The sequence below is a fragment of the Lutra lutra genome, chromosome 9 (assembly GCF_902655055.1).
Source record: "Lutra lutra chromosome 9, mLutLut1.2, whole genome shotgun sequence".
Classification (NCBI taxonomy): Eukaryota; Metazoa; Chordata; class Mammalia; order Carnivora; family Mustelidae; genus Lutra; species Lutra lutra.
In genome coordinates, this window is record NC_062286.1 from 104,508,539 (window position 1) to 104,528,949 (window position 20,411).

General features: G+C 35.6%; 1 protein-coding gene across 1 annotated transcript in view; it reads right to left on the reverse strand.

Moving 5' to 3' along the window:
• Positions 1–20,411, reverse strand: part of MACROD2 (mono-ADP ribosylhydrolase 2) — a 2,010,404-nt gene that overhangs the window by 1,905,635 nt on the left and 84,358 nt on the right. The window contains exon 3 of the mRNA XM_047744583.1: positions 17,159–17,266. Within this exon, the coding sequence (XP_047600539.1) occupies positions 17,159–17,266 (108 nt within the window). The remainder of the gene's footprint in view (positions 1–17,158; positions 17,267–20,411) is intronic.

The window sequence follows — 20,411 nt, forward strand, 5'->3', positions numbered from 1 at the left end:
CATACATACACGTGGAATACTACGCAGCCATCAAAAATGAAATCTTGCCATTTGCAACAATGTGGATAGAACTAGAGGGTATTAAACTAAGCAAAATAAGTCAGCCAGAGACAAACAATTATCATATGCTCTGACTCATATGAGGAATTTGGGAAGCAAGACAGGATCATAGGAGGAGGGAGGGGGAAAATGAAACAAGAAACCAGAGAGGGAGACTAACCATAAGAGACTCTTAATCTCAGGAAACAAACCGAGAGTTGTTAAAGTAGAGGGGGGTGGGAGGGATGGGGTAGTTGGGTGATGGACACTGGGGAGGGAATGTGCTATGATGAGTGCTGTGAATTGTGTAAGACCGATGAATCAAGACCTGTACCCTGAAACAAAAATACATTATATGTTAATAAAAAATAATTTTAAAAAGGGCTAATGTAGGAAAAAGTTAATAAAAATTTAAAAATAAAGGGCTAATGTGGTCTTGACTACTGTGTAGGATCAGACCCATCCTGATAATCTCCTTTTCTCAAAGCCAGTTCCACTAAATAATATAACCTAACCTTTAGAGAAAAATCTACCAAATTTACAGTCCCAGTAATTACTTGGAGCATGTATAGAGGGGGAGGGAATATTAAAAATCTTGAGCAACATCTTAGAATTCTGCCTACCACTATTATATGAGGTTATTATACAACTAGGTGAAAAATATACTTCAAGATACCAAACATATAAGAGAACATAAAATGGGCAAACAAGGCCCATGAAAGGACAGAATCTTTTGGGAAATATTTTGATGAGAGAAATCAAAAGCCATATAGTTGTTAATACTCCTTGGATTGGGCATACCATTCCTGGAAATATAGTCCCCCCCAAAAAAAATCACAAGAAAGAAAAAGCAATGACATGAATATGCCAGCCTCTTCTGGGTTTTCCTAGGACCACAGACACAACTCTAGAACAGCAATTTCAAACACGTTATTCACCCTTATTCATCCTTCCATTCACAGACTCTAGAATGGTATCTGCACTCTACAAATATTTGCTGAGTGCCTACTATGTGACTATCACTGAGTTAGTCATCAAGACACAGAATTGTATAATCCATGCTCTGATATACTTCATTTCTCATAATTTTTATTTAAAAAAGTTATATAATATCAAAAGTTCTATACTCAATGTATATATAAAGTGCTAGGATCACAAAAGTAAAGAGAAATGAAGGATCATTTAACCAGGACTTTAAAACTAAGTGGAATTCACCATAAAGACAAAGCAGGTGGGAAAATGGGGAATTACAGAGAAAAAGAAATAGAGAATATATTATGTAACCATTTAAAATTATAATTATGAACTGTATAAAACCATATGAAGATTGTTTTTATTAAGTGGAAAATTCTGTGTACCAAAATAAATCTGGGTTCTAATAAAAAATATGCCCCCCAAAATATGTATAAATAAATCAAAACAAATAGGAAAAAACCCCACAGTTTTCTAGAAAGTAGTATAAGTGGTAATTTATATCCTCTTATTTTTTTAAAATTTTTAGAGATTTATTTATTTTAGAGAAAGGGAGAGAGCACAGTAGTGGGGGGAAGCAGGGGCAAAGGGAGAAAGACTCTCAAGCAGACTCCCCACTGAGCATAGAGGCTGACGTGGGGCTTGATCTCACAGCCCTGAGATCACGACCTGTGATCTGCTCTATCGTGGCACCCTCCTCTTATTTTATTTATATTATTATGCATATAATTTGTGCTTCCAAAGAAATTTTAAATGAAAAGAAAGAATTCACATTAAAAAATTTAAAAATCCACCATTTGAGGGAGTCCTGCGAAATGATAGCAAAAAGAAAACATTTGATATCTGAGTCTATTTACCATCATTCTAACTAATGATCACAGGAAGCAACATACTCAACCATTCGTTAGCTCTACAAACATCTCCTGAGACTAACAACAGGCCACTGTAGAAGGCACTGGAGATACCTACATGGGAAACAGTCCCTGCCCTTAGAAAGCTCTTGATCAGATGAAACACTATAGTGAGATTACATTTGGTAATTGTATTTTAATAATTCTCAAGAAGATAAAATTCTCTAAATAATGGTTCATTTCATGGGTAGAAGCCTCATTGTGACAGAATGAGTCACAATGAGGCTTCTGCCTCACAGAAGCCTCACTTCTCAGGCAGTGAGCTTTCTCACTGAGACAGCTCACTGCCTCAACTATACCAGTGGCAACTGGGATAAGACTTGTCACTGCTTCCAAGCAGCTGTCTTCCCAAGACTCACAAATCAGATCAACCTGATTCTTAAATGATATCATTTCTATTAGAATGCAGAGCAATCTAGTCAAGGCTACCCATTATGGCTCAGTAAATCTACAGATCTAGTATTTTGGCTTACTAACAGGGTGGCTGTTTCATGGTTGAAGAATAATGTTTGAAAGCCTGATAATTCCAACACAAATTTATTTATTGGATCTCAATTTTCATAAGAAAAATCAGGATCACTACAACCCGTGTATTTCTATTTTGTATTTTACTTTACCTTTTTTTTCTGATCTTTATTCCTATTCTTATCATGGGTGGCTACATGTAGCACTGGCTACATGCAGCACTGAAGAAAAATATAAGACTCAATTTCAATTCAAACTTCTGGAACTATTAGAAGAATTTAAAGCAATATGAACTTCTAATCAGTGATCTGAGTCTTCACTGAGGTCATTTCTACTAGCTACCAAAAAAGTTTTTCAATCAAAAGGTATCTCCTTCCAAGCTGTAGTCTTTCTGTTAACATCACGATCCCCACCATATTTAATATTTATTAAACAATTTATAAAATGTGCCAGGAACTGAACACCATACAAAGCACATACACACATTAGCCCATTTCCTCCTCAAAGCTCCTCTATAAACATTAGAGATCTGAGGAACTGTTTAAGATCACATTGAATATAAGATTCCTATCTTTCCAACTTCAGAACTCAATCTCTTAACTATTAATTTCCTAGAGTTGCTATTAAAAACTTTGCCACAAGCTACATGGCCTAAGACTCCAGAGTCTGGAGATCAGAAGTCCAAAAGCAGTTTTCCTGGACAGAAACCAAGGTGTCAGAAAGCCTGCCCTCCCTCTGTAGACTCCAGGGAGAAGTTCCTTGCCTTTTCCAGCTTCTGGTGGCTGCCAGCATTCCTTCTGTATGGCCATACCACTCCAATCTTCATGAGGCTAGCATCTTCAGATCTCTCTCAGCTCCATCTTCACATTGCCTTCTCTTATGTGTGTAATCAAATCTCAAGATCTTTAACTTTATTATACCAGCCATCTAAGGTAATACTCATAAACTCCAGGGATTAGGAGGTGGATATCTTTGGGGGGAGGAGTCTGTTTTTCAGCCTACCACAACCACTAAATTCTGCTGATTCCCCAACTGATTTAGTTATGGGTTCTTGGTGTGGTGATTAATCAGAGACAGTCCAGAAAGACAGCACAGGGAATAGTATATACTCTCCTTTGAGACAAGTCAGCCATGCAGAAAGATAAACCAAAGACTAGAGCCAATAAAGTAACACAAAGATAAATATGGACACACACTGGAGGTCACCACAACTCAATTCATTAGGCCCACACCAACATATGAAACCCAGTCTCCTTACTCCTTGTCCAGTGATATTTCCACAGGGCCACAAACAAACCTTAAACCAATGTACCATTTCTTCAAAAGGCCAGACTTTCTTATGTCTGGGGTCTTTTTTCATGCAATTTCTTATCCTTATGCCTACTGAAATGCTATTCTCCTCAATGCTTTACCATCATACCTATAAAGTCTTTCCTAACACCCACACTCACAATAATGACTCCTTCCCTGGCATTTGACTCATATTTCTTCAATGTCACTTGTCATTAGTCCTGCATTATATAGTACATATATATCTTCCTGGACAATATAAGGTCCTTTAGAACAAAGACTATCATCCCAATGTCTGGCAGAAAATTAGGCACAAATTTAACATAATACGCATTAGAAAGAAGGAAGGAAGGGAGAAAAGGATACAGTAAGAGGAAAATAAGGAGGAAAGGGACAGGAAGAGAAGGAAAAAGTAAATATTAAAGCCCAATTGCTTTAAGAGAACGGAGGGAGATACAGCTCTTTCCAACACATATCTGTGATAGCCCTGAAGAAAGATTTCAAAAATGTCTAAAAAAAGAGTACCAGAAAGCAAGTGCATGGACCTTCTTTTCTTGACCTGCTCTAAGCCCCATCATTTATGGAAATGATTCCCAAAAGAACCTCTACAGCAGGATGCCTATTAATTGGAGATTCCAAGGGCACCTCCCAGACCCACTGAGTCTGAATCCTGGGGTACTAGAGGCTTGGAAACAGCATTTAAAACAAGCTTCTGGGTGATTCTGATGCCCACGAGAGTTTACTGCAATCATTAGTCTAATAAGAAAGAAGAAGAAAGTCAAACAATGCCCTGCAGATTTTTTTTTTTTTATTTTGGTTTGATTCCCCAAAACTAATACTGGACTCAATGACCATTTTCTCCTAACTTTAAAAATGAAAGTCCAGTTTCTACAATGACAAGGCACAGGTCTGCAATATGTTCCAGGGAAAAATGCCAAAGACTCATTAAGGGGATTTGGGAAAGGTGCCAGGATGATTCAACACTGAGCCCCTCTAGATTATGAAGATATTACTTTAATCAGCCTGGTCATAAGAATGATAGCCACAATTTGCCTGACACATCCAATCAATGACAGCATTATGCCAGTTTGAGGTTTTCTGTCATCCCAATTATTTTTCACTGACTTAAATTCTTTTTGAATGTGCTACAGGGCTTGAGAAATTATAGGGAATTCCCTGGTGTCCCCTCCTAGAGTTATATCATAGATCTTATTGATCTTGTGTTCTATTCCTCATTCCTCAAATTCCTTCTTAGAAATGATTTGTTACCAGCCTTCCTCAATCTTCTTATAAAATGTAACAGTTCGTGCCAGTGTGCAACTAATCTCCTCTAACACTTCATCCCCATCACCCTATCAGAGCTAGAGATGCCTAGAGAAGATGACATCTGAGGAGGCGGCTCCTTCCCCAGGCTGTGGACAATCAATCACTCTATCATCTTTTATTGTGTTCTTTGTTCCATCATTTTTACAGGACACATTTGCTTTTCAAGGATCAATATTCAATTTAACTTTCTAACCACTATAAATCAAGTTTTCAAAAAGTGAAGAAAATGTGTTTCTGACTTTGAGGATATTTTAAACGATAGCCAGGTCCTAAGCCAAGTCCAATTAATGAGGCTTATCCTTGCAAATCCTAAGCAGAGTCAGAGTGTGACCAATGAGACCCAGGTTGCATTCTTTCCCTTCCTGAAAGAATATTGCTTTAATAGGTATTTTTAAATAATAAGCCATAAATTAATCTAATTAGAGAATGTATAAGTATCCAGAAGATGTGAGCCTTAAAGAAATAATTTCTTGGGACGCCTGGGTGGCTCAGTTGGTTGAGCGGCTGCCATCGGCTCAGGTCAAGATCCCAGAGTCCTGGGATCGAGTCCCACATCTGGCTCCTTGCTCGGCAGTGAGCCTGCTTCTCCCTCTGCCTCTGTCTGCCTCTCTATCTGCCTGTGCTCACTCTCGCTCTCTCTCTGACAAATAAATAAATAAAATCTTTAAAAATAATAATAATAATTTCTTTTGCTCATTATTTCTTGTTATGGATGCTTTCAAACACATTAAGATCAGTAATTTTTATATATGTAAAGACAGAATTATATTCACAGGATTATTTAACACTTTTATTAATTATTTCACCAATAAATTAAAATTAACAATTTGTCTATTTAACCTAGAAATTTTCTTACATAAACAAATAAACCTTAATTCACTGTCATGATATACTATCAATTGGTAGCACCATCTATACATTTTAAAGAGGACTTAAGCACAAATGGAATCATAAGAGAAAACCTATTTTATGCACTTAAAATAATTTATTTCTAAATGTCCTCACAAAGCTTAAGCAGGTCTCTTAAACCCCATGGACTGGACATGTTTCTGAATTAATTTCCACTTGGAAACCCATGGGATGAAAATTCTAACTGCGTGATAAATTAAGTTGCCAAGCAAAATGGATTAGCGATCAGTGAAATTGCCTGATAAACTGTCAGATCCATTTTGGATTGGGATTCATCCTCTTTCTCCACCTGTTCATTAAGCTCCAAGTTCATGGCAACTCTAGTGACTGATTGCACATTAACAAGCTGTTTATGTGGGGAGGTGTAGCTAGCCTAGTCAACATTCCTTTACTTACACATTTATTTAAACATAATTTTCTGGTAATTTATTCTGTTCACAAACCCAATGTGGAAAAATATACCTTTATCCCAAAGTTTAATTTTAGATACAACAGAGATGTGATGTGTCATAAAATTAAAACTTAACAAAGTAAATCAGATTGTACCTCAAGGTCAAAAGAAGCCTGGGAAACTTCATGCCATAAATCTGTTTCTTCAAACAGTTACAAAAGTGAAAGGAATAGTGAAAAAGCAGCTGATAAAATGCCAAAATAAAATATTTATTTTTGTCCTTATTTTAAAGCAAACATTAGCTGCTTCTCTAACGAGAACGCAGAACCAGCTAAGAATGTTGAAAAATATTCTCAACCTTTTTTTCTTATCAAAATGGCCAAAATCTTCCTTTATATTACACCAAGTTTAATAAACCACTTGTCAATCAAAATGCACAAAATCTGAGCTATAAATAAGATTATTCTTCCTACTCAATTACCACCATTGCCTTTTTCCTTTTTAAGTATATAGAATTTATTTCATAAAGGGACTATTCACCAAATACAAAGTTAATAAAAATCATAAGTTCTCTGAAACTGAAGTTTAATAGATTTAAATTTCATTCAAATATGAGGATGTCTAGTTTCTACTGATAAGCTAATTTTCTTCAGTATTACTTATATAGCCTAATTTTATGTGAATTAATGATTGGAACTCAGAAATCAATGTCACTTTTTCCTTTCCCTACACATATAAAGAAGACCTTAATTGAAAAAAAATTAAGTAAATTAATAGCCAAATGACTACAACTGCACTGAGGCAAAAGAACAGAATGAATATCATCTAGATGCTTTTGAACCCATAAATAGAAGCTCCCCAAAAGTCACAAAGAAGTAATTTTTAGAAATTAAGCTGACCTGTATATATAGCAAAATATACATTTCCTTTAGTTAAAATTAATATACACCAAAAACATTTAAATTGTACTGTATAATTTCAAAAACAAAAAGAACGTAGAGAATTCCAAATAAAGTTGCATAAGAGAATTAGATAGCGCCTAGGCCTTATGAAATGTTATTCAGCACCATTATAAAGTTCAGCTCCTACTTAGCTTTAACTGTAACCAATTTCTGACAAGTCATGCAATTATAAGAATTGAACTATGGCAGAGGGTATTTGTATTTATTGTTAACTATTGAATTAGAATCCACTTCCCCGTGCCCCTTCTTCTAATGTAGGCACAGCTGTTTATGCTCCGAGGGGACTGGTTCCATCCATCCCCCACAGTCTCAGTTCAACTGGCTCAATCCACATGGAAAGTAGCACTGAGACAGTTAGCCAGCTTCTGAAGCCGCAGATCTTTTCTGCAAAGGTCAAGACCCTCTTTACAAAACAGGAGTGTTCCAGCTTAAATGGCACCTATGAAATTCCACACATTCTAGCCCCAGGGGTAGGCTCTGATATTTTCTTGTCTAGAATAAAGGCTCCATTTTCAGACAAACTATACTTGGTGACCTCTAAAAACTAAAGCCATACCATAAAACATCCGCAGTGTCAAGTGCTATGCAAGATGCTAGGTACTGGGGCGCCTGGGTGGCTCAGCCTCTGTCTTCGGCTCAGGTCATGGTCCCAGGGTCTTGGGATAGAGCCCCACATGGGGCTCTCTGCTCAGTGGGGAACCTGCTTCCTCCTCTCTCTCTGCCTGCCTCTCTGCCTACTTGTGATCTCTGTCTGTCAAATAAATAAATAAAATCTTAAAAAAAAAATCTTTAAAAAAAAAAAAGATGCTAGGTACTACATACTCTGAAAGTGAAATAAACTGTTCCTCTTTTATTTTAAGGACTTTGTGCCTATCTCTGACCCTACCATCTTGAATTTCTGGAAGAGAAGCAGTGGCACTGACCTTAAGCTATTGGGTATCTCAGTTGAGAAACACTCAGTACTCTACTCATCAGGCCTCCGACCAACCAACCTCAACCAATGTCTCCTGACTACCACCAGTAAGTTACCTTCTCAGTGCCAATAAAACTGTATAGGTAAAATCCTGCTTTCTATTTCAAAAACTACGGTCCTTGTCTTCAAAGAAATGGAAATTAAAACAATGAAATACAATTCTGAGGCACGGTTTTTTTAAAAATTCATACCCATAACTTGAGAGATATAAATTCATTTAACCTCTCAGAGCTATTTGGTTACATATATCAAAGTATAAAAACTTTCATACTCCCAAAAAGATTAATAAAAACAAAAAAAAATAATAACTTTCATACTCCCATTATTTCACTTCAAAGACTTTACTCCAAGGAAGTAATCAAAGATTTTTACAAAGATTTATCTACTAGGATGTTTGTCTCAGCCTGTTTATAACAGTAAAAAACTTGAAAACAATCTAAATTTCCTACATTGAGATAATAGTTAAATAAATACTCAGGTGTATATAATATAGCATATATTATATATAATTGTATAATATATTAAAATAATGCAGCTATTTAAAATGACATAAAATGGGGGACCTGGGTGGCTCAGTGGGTTAAAGCCTCTGCCTTCAGCTTAGGTCATGATCTCAGGGTCCTGGAATCGAGCCCTGCATCGGGCTCTCTGCTCGGCGGGAAGCCTGCTTCCCGCTCTCTCTCTGCCTGCCTCTCTGCCTATTTGTGATCTGTCTGCCAAATATATAAAAATCTTTAAAAAAATAAATAAAAATTTAAAAAGTAAAATGACATAAAAATGATCTTCATACTTAAACAATAAAATTGAGCAATAGTTTGTAAAATTCAAAATACATCTACAAAATGAAAAGAATCTGAAGCATAAAACTGAAATGAAAAATTACATTTTATCCTTCTTTATATTTTATATTTCACTGTTTAAAATATTACAGTATATTCCTTTTGTAATCAGACCTGAATAAAATCTTTAATAGTATGTTTTTAAAATCCAGTTGACCAGTAGGTGTGACAAACAAACTGTACACTTCCCTAAGTGCACTGAAGATTTCTACAAGGGGAAAAAAACATCTCAAAACATGGAACAAATGCCCAAGCAGCCACTGCCACTTTCTGAATTTTTTTTGTAATTTTAGTCTCTCAGGTCCTTTGAGGACTATGTTACTATTTAATACCTAGGGTTATTCTGCTGAAAGTATAGCAAGGCTCAAAAATAGATGAAAACTCAAAGGAGAATTTGTTGACAACCATCCACCCCCCCTTGGCAATTATTTCCTTTTGAAAATTATCTTCTAATTCCTTGGAGGATTTAATGTTTAGTTTGATTCCACAAATTCTTTAAGAAAAAAAAACTGTAGATCAGAAAAACAAAGACGTGATAAGCTGAAGAGTAGAAATATATCGAAAATATGTTAGGATGCAGAACTAACATAAAAAAATGATGGTTCGCATTGCAAGCCTCTTTTTCATTTATCCTTTCACTGCATCCTCACAGTATCAAATACTTTTTTCTTATATTTATTAGGCACTTCCATGTTTTTAAAAAATTTTGTAGATTTTGTTTATTTGACAGAGAGAGACACAGCGAGAGAGGAACACAAGCAGGGGGAGTGTGAGAGGGAGAAGCAGACCTCCTGCAGAGCAGGGAGCCTGATGCGAGGCTCGACCCTAGGACCCTGGCATCATGACCTGAGCTTAACAACTGAGCCGCCCAGGTACCCCTCCATGTTTTTTTAAAATTTTAACTTTTTTAAAGATTTTATTTCTTGGGGCTCCTGGGTGGCTCAGTGGGTTACAGCGTCTGCCTTTGGCTCAGATCATGATCCCAGAGTCCTGGGATCAAGCCCCGCATCGGGCTCTCTGCTGAGCAAGGAGCCTGCTTCCCCCTCTCTCTCTCTGCCTGCCTCTCTGCCTACTTGTGGTCTCTGTCTGTCAAATGAATTAAAAAAAAAAAAAGATTTTATTTCTTTATTTTAGAGAAAGAGCAAGAAAGAACAGAGGGAGAAAGACAAGCAGACAACACAAGACCTGACCCCAGGACTTTCATGCTCATATTCCTAACCAGATTATCCATTAGACATTTGTCTTTTTTTAACTGAGAAAGATTATTATTATTATTATAACAAGAGTAAACTTTTGTCATATATGTTGCTAATATTTCTTTCCAATTTGACATTTACTTTTCAAGTATTTTTATGGCACGACTTTCTCTTGAAACATTCAAGAATATTTACGTTGTCAAATTCTTCAGTATTTTTCTTATCGGTTTCTTTCTTTCAATTGAATTCAGAATGGTTTTTCCCACCAAAGGTAAGACACATAGCTCCTTATGTTTTCTTCTGCCTTTTAAATGGTTTCTTTAATCTATATTAAACTCCATTCAGAATTTATATTCATGAAAGGTGTGAGATAGTGATGCACATTTTTTTAATTATTACAGCTTTCACATACGTAGTTTAATTTGGGATTGTGTGACTCTTCCCCCAACCTCTGCCATTTGTCTGCCTTTTTAGGTATTTCTTGATGAATCTCATTCTTTTGTTCTACCAGATAAATTTTAGAATTATTTCAACAATTTCAAAAACAAAACAAAAAACAAAATAACTACTATCAGAACAAAATCCCAAAAATATCAATGGAATTTTGATTAGAAATTTAGGTTATTCCAGGAGTTTTGACATCTTTAACATACTACATCTTCCTGTTTAGGAATGGTGATGGTTGTTAGATTTATTTAAATCTCTTTTTCCCAGTATACCTCAGAAATCCTATTTTCTCTCTATCCTCACAGTACATAAAGGGAACACACTGTGATCCTTATAGCTGGAAGCTCACACTTAAACCTGCAACCACTATTGAGAATGCTTCTCAAAAAATGGTTCTTCCCACACTCATCTATTCAAACATATCTCCAAGGTTAGCCGAATGATGGCTATCCACAGTGGTGATTTTGAAACTTTTCAGCAGTTTCTAGCATAGATAGAAGGGGAAGTGAAGGGAGAGGGTGATGTACAGTAATTGTTTCCCCTTTGCCTATATACAGATATTTATTCACAAAAATACAAGCACACACACAAAAATATGTTAGAATGTTCACAAAAGTACTAATAATCCCAAACTGGAATTTACTGAAATGTTCATCAATAGTAGCTTGGACAGATAAATTATGGCATATTCACAAAATGAAATATTATATAACAAGATGAATTTTACATTCATAAGGGTGAGCTAAAAGAGCCAAATGTTGAAGAATATATATCATATGGTCCCATTCATATAAAATACAAAAAAAGATAAAACTAACCTATACTACTAGAGGCCAGGACAATAAATATACTAGTATTCACTACAAAATATTAGGGTGTACTAAGGGCTCTTTCAAGGTACTGATAATGTTCTGCTTTTTGATCTGGATGGAGTTTCATTGGGCTATACATGTATGTGTGTGTTTATGTCTATTACTGCCCAACAAAATTTTAAAAGAAAAACATATAATACCGAAATTCAATAAAGAATAAAACTTAAATGCTTCACTAGTAGATATTAAATTTATATTGAATCAAGCAGCTGCTGTCAATTGTCCTAAAATATTTCTGAGGGTAAATGAATCTATTTTCTCAATGATTTGGAATCTAATTTCAAATATCCCTTATTTAGGTTTTACCAAATGAATATATAACATTAATTTTAAGTAATTGGAGATGAATGTTTAAGGAAACCTCTATAAAGTAAAATTTCTTCCATCATATGCAGTCCCAGTACCTGATTTACCTATGAAGATATTCATATATTCTATATCAACTTTTCTTTTAATTAAATTACACCTAGATATTAAATTATTGGCTATCCAATTAGGTCACTATCTCAATTTTTGACACAATTATGACATTCACAATTAATACAGTAAAAACACATCACTAAAGAAAACTAAAACAGTTCTTCTGGGCCACTAGCTCATAAAAATTACCAAAAATATTATAGAAACTTGGCATTTAACATGGAGCCTCACAATTGGACAACTTTTCTTGGACAAAATTCAAGTAAACAGTATAATGGCTAAAGTTGCAAACACATAGGACAGACTCATTTAATAGGTAATATCTGTGCATAAGACTTGAAAAACATGCACAATTACCTTGTGACATTAATAGGAAAAAATCAGTTTTCTGATTTATAACTAAGCAGTGTAATTCTGCTACCATTTACCATTACTTATAGACATAAGTGTGTCTATATTCTAGGCACTATTATGTGAAATGCTTTGTATACATTATCTCTTTTTATTTTCACAACAGCCCTGAGAAGCAGGCCCTATTATTTTCTTCATTTTACCAATGAACAAATTAAGGCTCAAAAAAACTTACTGAAGGTCAGTTGGTCAGAAAGTCAAAGAGACACATTTAAAATAATGATTGATCTGACTCCAACCCCTCCATGATTAACTACAATGTAAATGTACCTCTCCTTCACATGCTGGGGTAGGGACAGGAAGAACTAAAATAAACAAATGAACCTTCTGCATTTTCCATTTTAAAAAACGCTATTTATGGCAAACTGAATCTTTGACCAAAGAGTTGGAGAGTTAACCAACTTTTTCATTATATTGACCACAATCCACAAACGAATAACAATTATATCACCAACAAAATACTTTTCTGTAATTATGGTACAAGTAAAATGGTCTCTAATGATAAAATACTGAACCATAAATTAGATGAATATATTCTCCTCCAAACTCTAGCAAAAACCAAAATGCTTTGACCAACAGCCTTAATACAAATTTATACAATGACCTAGTCACAGTAAACAGATCATCCTATATACTGCTACATACAAAAACCTGTACATGAATTTTTATAGCAACTCTATTGGTTATGCCAAAATTCTGAAGAGAACCCAGAGGTCCTTCAGTGTGTGGATGGTTGGACAAACTTTGGTATATCCATGCAAGGGACTACTACTCAGCAATAAAAAGGAATGAACTCCTGATAGATGCAACAATCTGAATGGACCTCAAGGGCCTTATGTTTAGTGAAAGACATCAATCTCAAAAGGTTACATGCTGTATGAGTCCACTGATGTAACATTCTTAAATATGACAAAACTATAGAGATGAAGAATGGTAGGGGTGCAAGGAGAGGAGGGCAAAGAGGCGGTTGCCACTACAAAGGGAGTTCTTTTCAGGAAAATCAAACAGTTCTGTATCATGATTATGGTGATAACCATGCATCTGTACATGGGGTAAAGCTGCAGAGAACTATAGAAACAAACACACACAAATGCAAGTTAAAAAATGGTGAAAATTGAATAAGGTCTACAATCTAGTTAATAATAATAGACCAATGTCAGTTTCCTGGTTGTGATATTGTACAATAGCTATATGATGTCACCTTTGGGGGGGGCTTACACAGGTGAAGGTGAAAGATACATAGAACTCTTTGTACTGTCTTTGCAATTTCCTATAATTATTTCAACATAAAAAGTTTAAACAAACAAACAAAAAGTTTAAATAAAAAATGGCCTCGGGTATGAGAACCTGAATTTGAATCTGGGTCTGCCTAACTCTAAAACTTGTGCTACTGCCCTATAGACCCTACTGCCTATAAAATCTGTTTTATTAAATATACCAAATATGTATTATTTCTTACGAAGAAGAATAAAATTACACAGAAGGCTTATCCTAGGTCACATTTAAAGAAACCCAAGCAAGTCGAAAAAGTATTTTATTAGGAAAAACTTTTAACTATCAAATCATTTCACTTATGGCAGGTAAGCCTAGGTGTTCCAATGTACTAATATTAACATACGCATGGAAAGAGAATGTTGGAAGTTTGATAGAAAGTGATGTCTGGGTTGCTTTGGCAACATGACTGGGGGCATTGCCTCTCATTCCCCTCTCACTAGAAGCAGCTCTGGAATCTCCTGCCATGTTGCCTTGTTCACTTGAAAGATTAATAGCTGTTCCTCTTCTTACATACCAGGCAAACAAACTGCACAGCAGAAAGCTGTAAACAGAGTCATTACACTGTATATTTGGCATCTTTCTTCCATATACACAGGAACTTCCTGATGAGGTTGTCCTTGTGAGATGTAGAACATGTCCAAATTATAATATAATCTCAGCCAAACAGGTGACTAAAGTTGCCAAATGGTTTCTGGGAGTGAGTGAAAGTTGCTGCCTGCCTTCATATTAATTCATCAAACCCCTGTACACTATGTGGCAGCTATGAAAAAATTACACATACAAGGAAGGACAAGAATCAAAATAGTGATGGGATGTCTTCCCATTAGTTGCATTTTCCTGCTTAGCACCATTTTATTCTGTTTCAATAAAAATTATCCCATAAATATTATATTTATTGATCAAATAAATCATTTTTAAAATCAGGGCCACACTGATTCACTATGTCAAGTCCTCAATGTTGAATGTGCTACTGGTTAGAGGTGCTTTGGAGTATATGGTTCAATTACATATAGTTCAATCTAACACATAAACAGTATCAAGCATTTATTAAGAACATAATGGCATGACATTGCTTTGGAAGTTAACACAGAAGATGGAAAAGACACCAGTCTGTAGCCTTAAGGGGGAGATACACAGGTATACAGTTAGCAAAACCCAAGAAAAACCGTAATTACTACTATTATTAAGTGTGCTAAGATGGCCTATTCAGTGTTAGGTCAATAACAAGAAAGACAAAACTCAAAGAGAGGTCCTCAGGCATTTAAGAAGGAAATATGGGTCATTAATTGTATCCCACAGAACAGAATTAGGATCAAAAGCTAAAATTACAAGAATATACAGGAAGGCTGTTTATATATATATATATATATATATATATATATATATATATACATATATACATATACATATGTGTGTATATATAAATATATTTTTAAATTTTTTTGAAATTATAGCTCATATGTTTATAGAATTTAGGGCATAACAAATCATTAATAATTTAGTAACTACAATGATCTTATAAAACCTCTGTATGGAGAGGAGTTCATGAGATCCCTTCAAAGTGCAGTCTTTTCCAGAGGTCCCACAGGTCAGAGAAAACCAGCTTGATACCCAGGGCCACAAATGAACAGTCCACAGGGACTAGCTACAAGGGAGAGAGACTTACAGCCTAAGAGGTGATACGAGGACATAATTCTGTCCAAAAGAAATGATTCATATTGGGTAGAGACTAAATGACCAAGACATATCCCCTCTCTTGAAGAGTTTTGTATTTTAGAGAGGTAACAGACGAGAAAGGAATTACAGAGGCATCAGAAGAAGAGAAAGAGAGAAACAGCTCTGAGTATAGCAAAGCAAATACAGTACAAAGCAACTGATAGCCAATTCTACAGGAATAACAAGCTGACTAGGCTTCCCAACTTCCTTTGGGATGGCCAAAACGATGCTATATTAACGTTCTAGTCCTCCATGAAACCCTCCTGTTCACCCACCAAAGCATGTTCCTACTATCCTGTGTGAATTTTTTCATCACCAAAGGAACCTTGCAACAATGTTGAACTTTACATAAATCCTGTACTTCTAGAAAACAGGGACTGCCAAAAAATTACCCCTCACCCTTCTGTGTTTCAGGAAACAGCTTACAGCAAAGAACTACTCTTGCGCATATTACTTAAATAAACCTCGTGGATGACTTCCTGTAACCTATGACAAGACCAAGACACAGATCCTCCAAATTCCCATTCTTTCACTCATAAATGATTAACTGAACTGTTTGTCCCCATTGACCATTCTGGCTGGTCAATGGCTATTAACTGTAGTTGACCAAACTTCACTCAGGCTTTTTTCCCTAGTCCACGTCTGTGGACTTTGACCCACCCCTGAGCAATGCAAAGTGAACAACTCCTCTTGAACCACTTCTCTCAAGAATCAGCTGACTTCAGGGAAGAATATACTCTGATCAACTCTCCAATCTTGCCACCAACTCATCCTAGTACCCTACCCCCATTCTTTTTATCCTGTTTACTCCTTTATAAAAAAATTTTATCATATTTTTTCAGTGTTCCAAGACTGATGGTTTACTCCTTCCTATGAAAGAAAAGCCCCTTTCTGCTTGTCCTTTGAGATGCTTATAGATCTCATGACAGAAGTGGTTCTTCCTTTTGCAATATTCTTCCTCTGCCTATGAAGATAGTTCTCTTCTCCTTACTGTAATCATCTTTTTGAATAAAGCCTCTCCTTACCTAAGTCCAAATTTTTTTTTTATTTGGCATTTTCAACCTGAAAAAAGCATACCTTTGTAAAACACAAAGTCATTAAATATCCTCTTATTATTGACATTTATTTTTATAGACTCACAACTACTACGCATTTCTTTATATACAGCCACAAAATAAAACATATCGGAGATACTACCATAAAAAAACACTGTTATTTTCCCCAATGTTCAAACATAAAAATTGATTATTAAAATAATTAAAACATTCCATATCAAACATGAAAAGTAACAACCAAACAACTGAGATTTGGAAATTGCAGAAACAATTACTTTCTATTTTACTTTTTTTCTGGTGTTCAATCATCTCTTTACAACCTCTTCAAAAGAAGGAAAAACCTTAATGACTTTGTTTTTATGCTGGACAATTATTAACTCAAGCATGAAACCAACAGTAATAGAGCTTCTAAAGTTTTCTCAGCAGAACTTTCTGCAACAATCTACCACTCTTCCAGTCGTCCTGTACCATAGTCTCAATTTAGCATGGATACCATGAGTTAGCAAATTAATTATAGCACATACATAAACTAGTCCTCAGTGTTTTTAATCCAGAGGGAAGTGCATAAGATATTTCTATACCAGGAAGGACATCTTTTCATAAAATACTTATATTCCTGTTTATGAGAAATATTTTAAAATAATACTCATATAACAAATACATCACACACAAAAAAATCAAGTACTCACCCGCGTTGACTATAGCATCTACCTCTAGCAATGTGATGTCACCTCTATAGAGAGAAACTTTTTCACTCAAGCTTTTCTTCACCTGTGATGTTTCCTGAGTATTTTCTTCTGTAATAAAAAAGGAATATATATCAATAGAAATAGTTTTAATTTACTTAATAAAGACAATTTTTTTTAAAGATTTTATTTATTTGACAGACAGAGATCACAAGTGGACAGAAAGGCAGGCAGAGAGAGAGGGAGGAGGAAACAGACTCCCTGCGGAGCAGAGAGCCCGATGCGGGACTCGATCCCAGGACCCTGAGATCATGACCTGAGCTGAAAGCAGAGGCTTAACCCACTGAGCCACCCAGGTGCCCAATAAAGACAATTTTGATACAAAAGCCAATATGGGTCATAATCTGATATACTAGACAAGTGGAAATAAATGTGTAAGTACCAGGGCTGTGGCTTATTCTCTATTTGTTATGTATTCCTCAATACAAATGCAGTATCACTTATATAATAGGCATTCAATAAATTTAGACATGTTACATTGGTCAACAAAAAATGCAATGTTATTATTATGAAAACACCAAATTTAAAATAAAATTATGTACCACTAGTTTCATAAAATAAATAAAAGATGCACAACCACCACAACAAAATAAATTTTTACAGTGAACAAGCTTATTTCTATTTTGTTCTAGTTAGCTAAAGTCATCCTTGAAAAGAATATTCACTCAGAACAAAAACATGTAGATTCAGCTCTCTGCTACTTCTAAGTATCAAATGTCCTACTTCTAAGTAAGAAATGTCCCTCAGAATGGGATGGATCAAGAATATTTGAATGGATGGGGCGTCTGGGTGGCTCAGTCAGTTAAGAGGTTGCTTTTAGCTCAAGTCATGATCCCAGGGTCCTGGGATGGAGCCCCACATCAGGCTCCCGGCTCAATGGAGAGCCTGCTTCTCCCTCTCCCTCTGCCTACCACTCCCCCTACTGTACTCTATCTCTCTTTCTCTGTCAAATAAATAAATAAAATCTTAAAAAATATATATTTGAATGGGTGAAGATAAGCTTTTCTTATCAAACTGTAGCAGCCTTTCACTCTAGAGAGCACTGCTAGATTTAAAAGCGAAAAAGCTCTGCCCAGCACACAACAACCAGCAGGCTTGTATATTGAAAACAAGCAAAAGCATCACATTCTACAACTCGACAGATTTTCCAATGTTTTATGGCAATACTATAATTTGAGTTTCATTCATTTTTAACAGGTAGTAACATTAAGACATTAGGTAAAGCTGTATAACATCAATGTTTTAAAATACATTACTATACATAAAAAGCTTTTCAATATACCTCTAGGAAAGCTGAGATCTATTTCTAAATTCTCTATTCTGTTCTACTGAATACTTCTTACAAATATATTCCCCTTTTTTTTTTTATGTAAGTAATTTCTTGTTCTGCTTGATCCTGAGTTAGCAGTTTTTCAAACCAGTCAGCTTCTCCATTAGCGCTGGAAATCCTTATTCAATCCAGCAGTATGGTCTCAAAGTTATTTAAACACTAGTGCTTCACAAGCTTATAGCCCAGAGGACCTGTCATAGCCCTTTCCATGGTCTCTGAGATGGTTACATTTTGTTGAAGAGGAAGCACTTTGCCTGTGACTTCAAGAGCTTTCAAGGAAGAGTCAGAGTAAAATAAAAGTTATCTGTGAATGATAAAAGACTTTTTTTTACATGATTAAAGATCTGAAGAGTTCATTATTAAAATAATGCAACTGATGAGGGAATTTGGTTATTTCTACAACATATAATGTTTAAATAACTGGAATTGTAACTGATAATATTATACCAGGACTTACCACAGACAAAAGGATACTGGCAAATTTATATAAACTTCATATAATTTCTTAAATATCTATATTTACACAAATATAACCTAGGGAAGCTTAAGCATCACTTCTTTCCTTTTTTTTTTTTTGGCTCTAAAATATTTATTTTTTTAAATTAACATATAATGTATTATTTGCTTCAGGGGTACAGGTCTGTGAATCATCATTCTTACACAATTCACAGCACTCACCACAGCACATACCCTCCCCAATATCCATAACCCAGCCACTTATCCCTCCCACCCCACCTCCCAGCAACCCTCAGTTTGTTTCCTAAGATTAGGAGTCTCTTATGGTTTGTCTCCCTCCCTGGTCCCATCTTGTTTATTTTTTTCCCTCCCTACCCCCCACAACTCCCCCCCAACCCTACCTCTCAAATTCCTCATATCAGAGAGATCATGTGATAACTGTCTTTCTCTGATTGACTTATTTCTAAGCATCACTTCTTACTTAACAATGTCTCCCATGCAATTTAAATATCAAAATATTTGCCCAGGGGCACCTGGGTGGCTCAGAGTTAAGTGGCTGCCTTCAGCTCAGGTCATGATCCCAGCATCCTGGGATCGAACCCCACATCAGGGTCCCTGCTCCATGGGAAGCTTGCTTCTCCCTCTCCCACTCCCCGGGCTTGTATTCCCTCTCTCGCTGGATCTCTCTCTGTCAAATAAATAAATAAAATCCTTTAAAAAATAAAATAATAAAATAAAAAAAAAAACTAAATTATTTAACATTTCTTTTTTACAAGGTGAAAGAACAAATCCTTTCAGATTTTTCAGGGATTGTCTGGGAAATGTCAATCTCAGTTTAAACTTAAGATTGCATTTTGGACTTCATTATGGCAAGGTGTAAAAAATGTCAAGAGATTTGAACCCTGGATTAAATAGGATCGTAGGGCGCCTGGGTGGCTCAGTGGGTTAAGCCGCTGCCTTCGGCTCAGGTCATGATCTCAGGGTCCTGGGATCGAGGCCCGCATCGGGCTCTCTGCTCGGCAGGGAGCCTGCTTCCCTCTCTCTCTCTCTCTGCCTGCCTCTCCGTCAACTTGTGATCTCTCTCTGTCAAATAAATAAATAAAATCTTTTAAATAAATAAATAAATAAATAAAAATAAATAGGATCGTAGATCATCATGAAAAAATACTTAGATTCTCACAAACAAATATAATAAAGACAACACAAAGCACAGGAAATTATTTTGATAAGACACAGAATCTTTGTTTCCTAGGCAGATTACTTAAAAGGTAAAGAAAATTCCTTACAATCTCTTATTAAGAACAGAGCAATAATCCAAGAAAACGTCATTGTTTTCAGAGAGAAAACCCAACTCTAGTTTTCCATCAGTATATCATTGGGCTCATTAAAAAGAAAAACAACAGGGCTGCC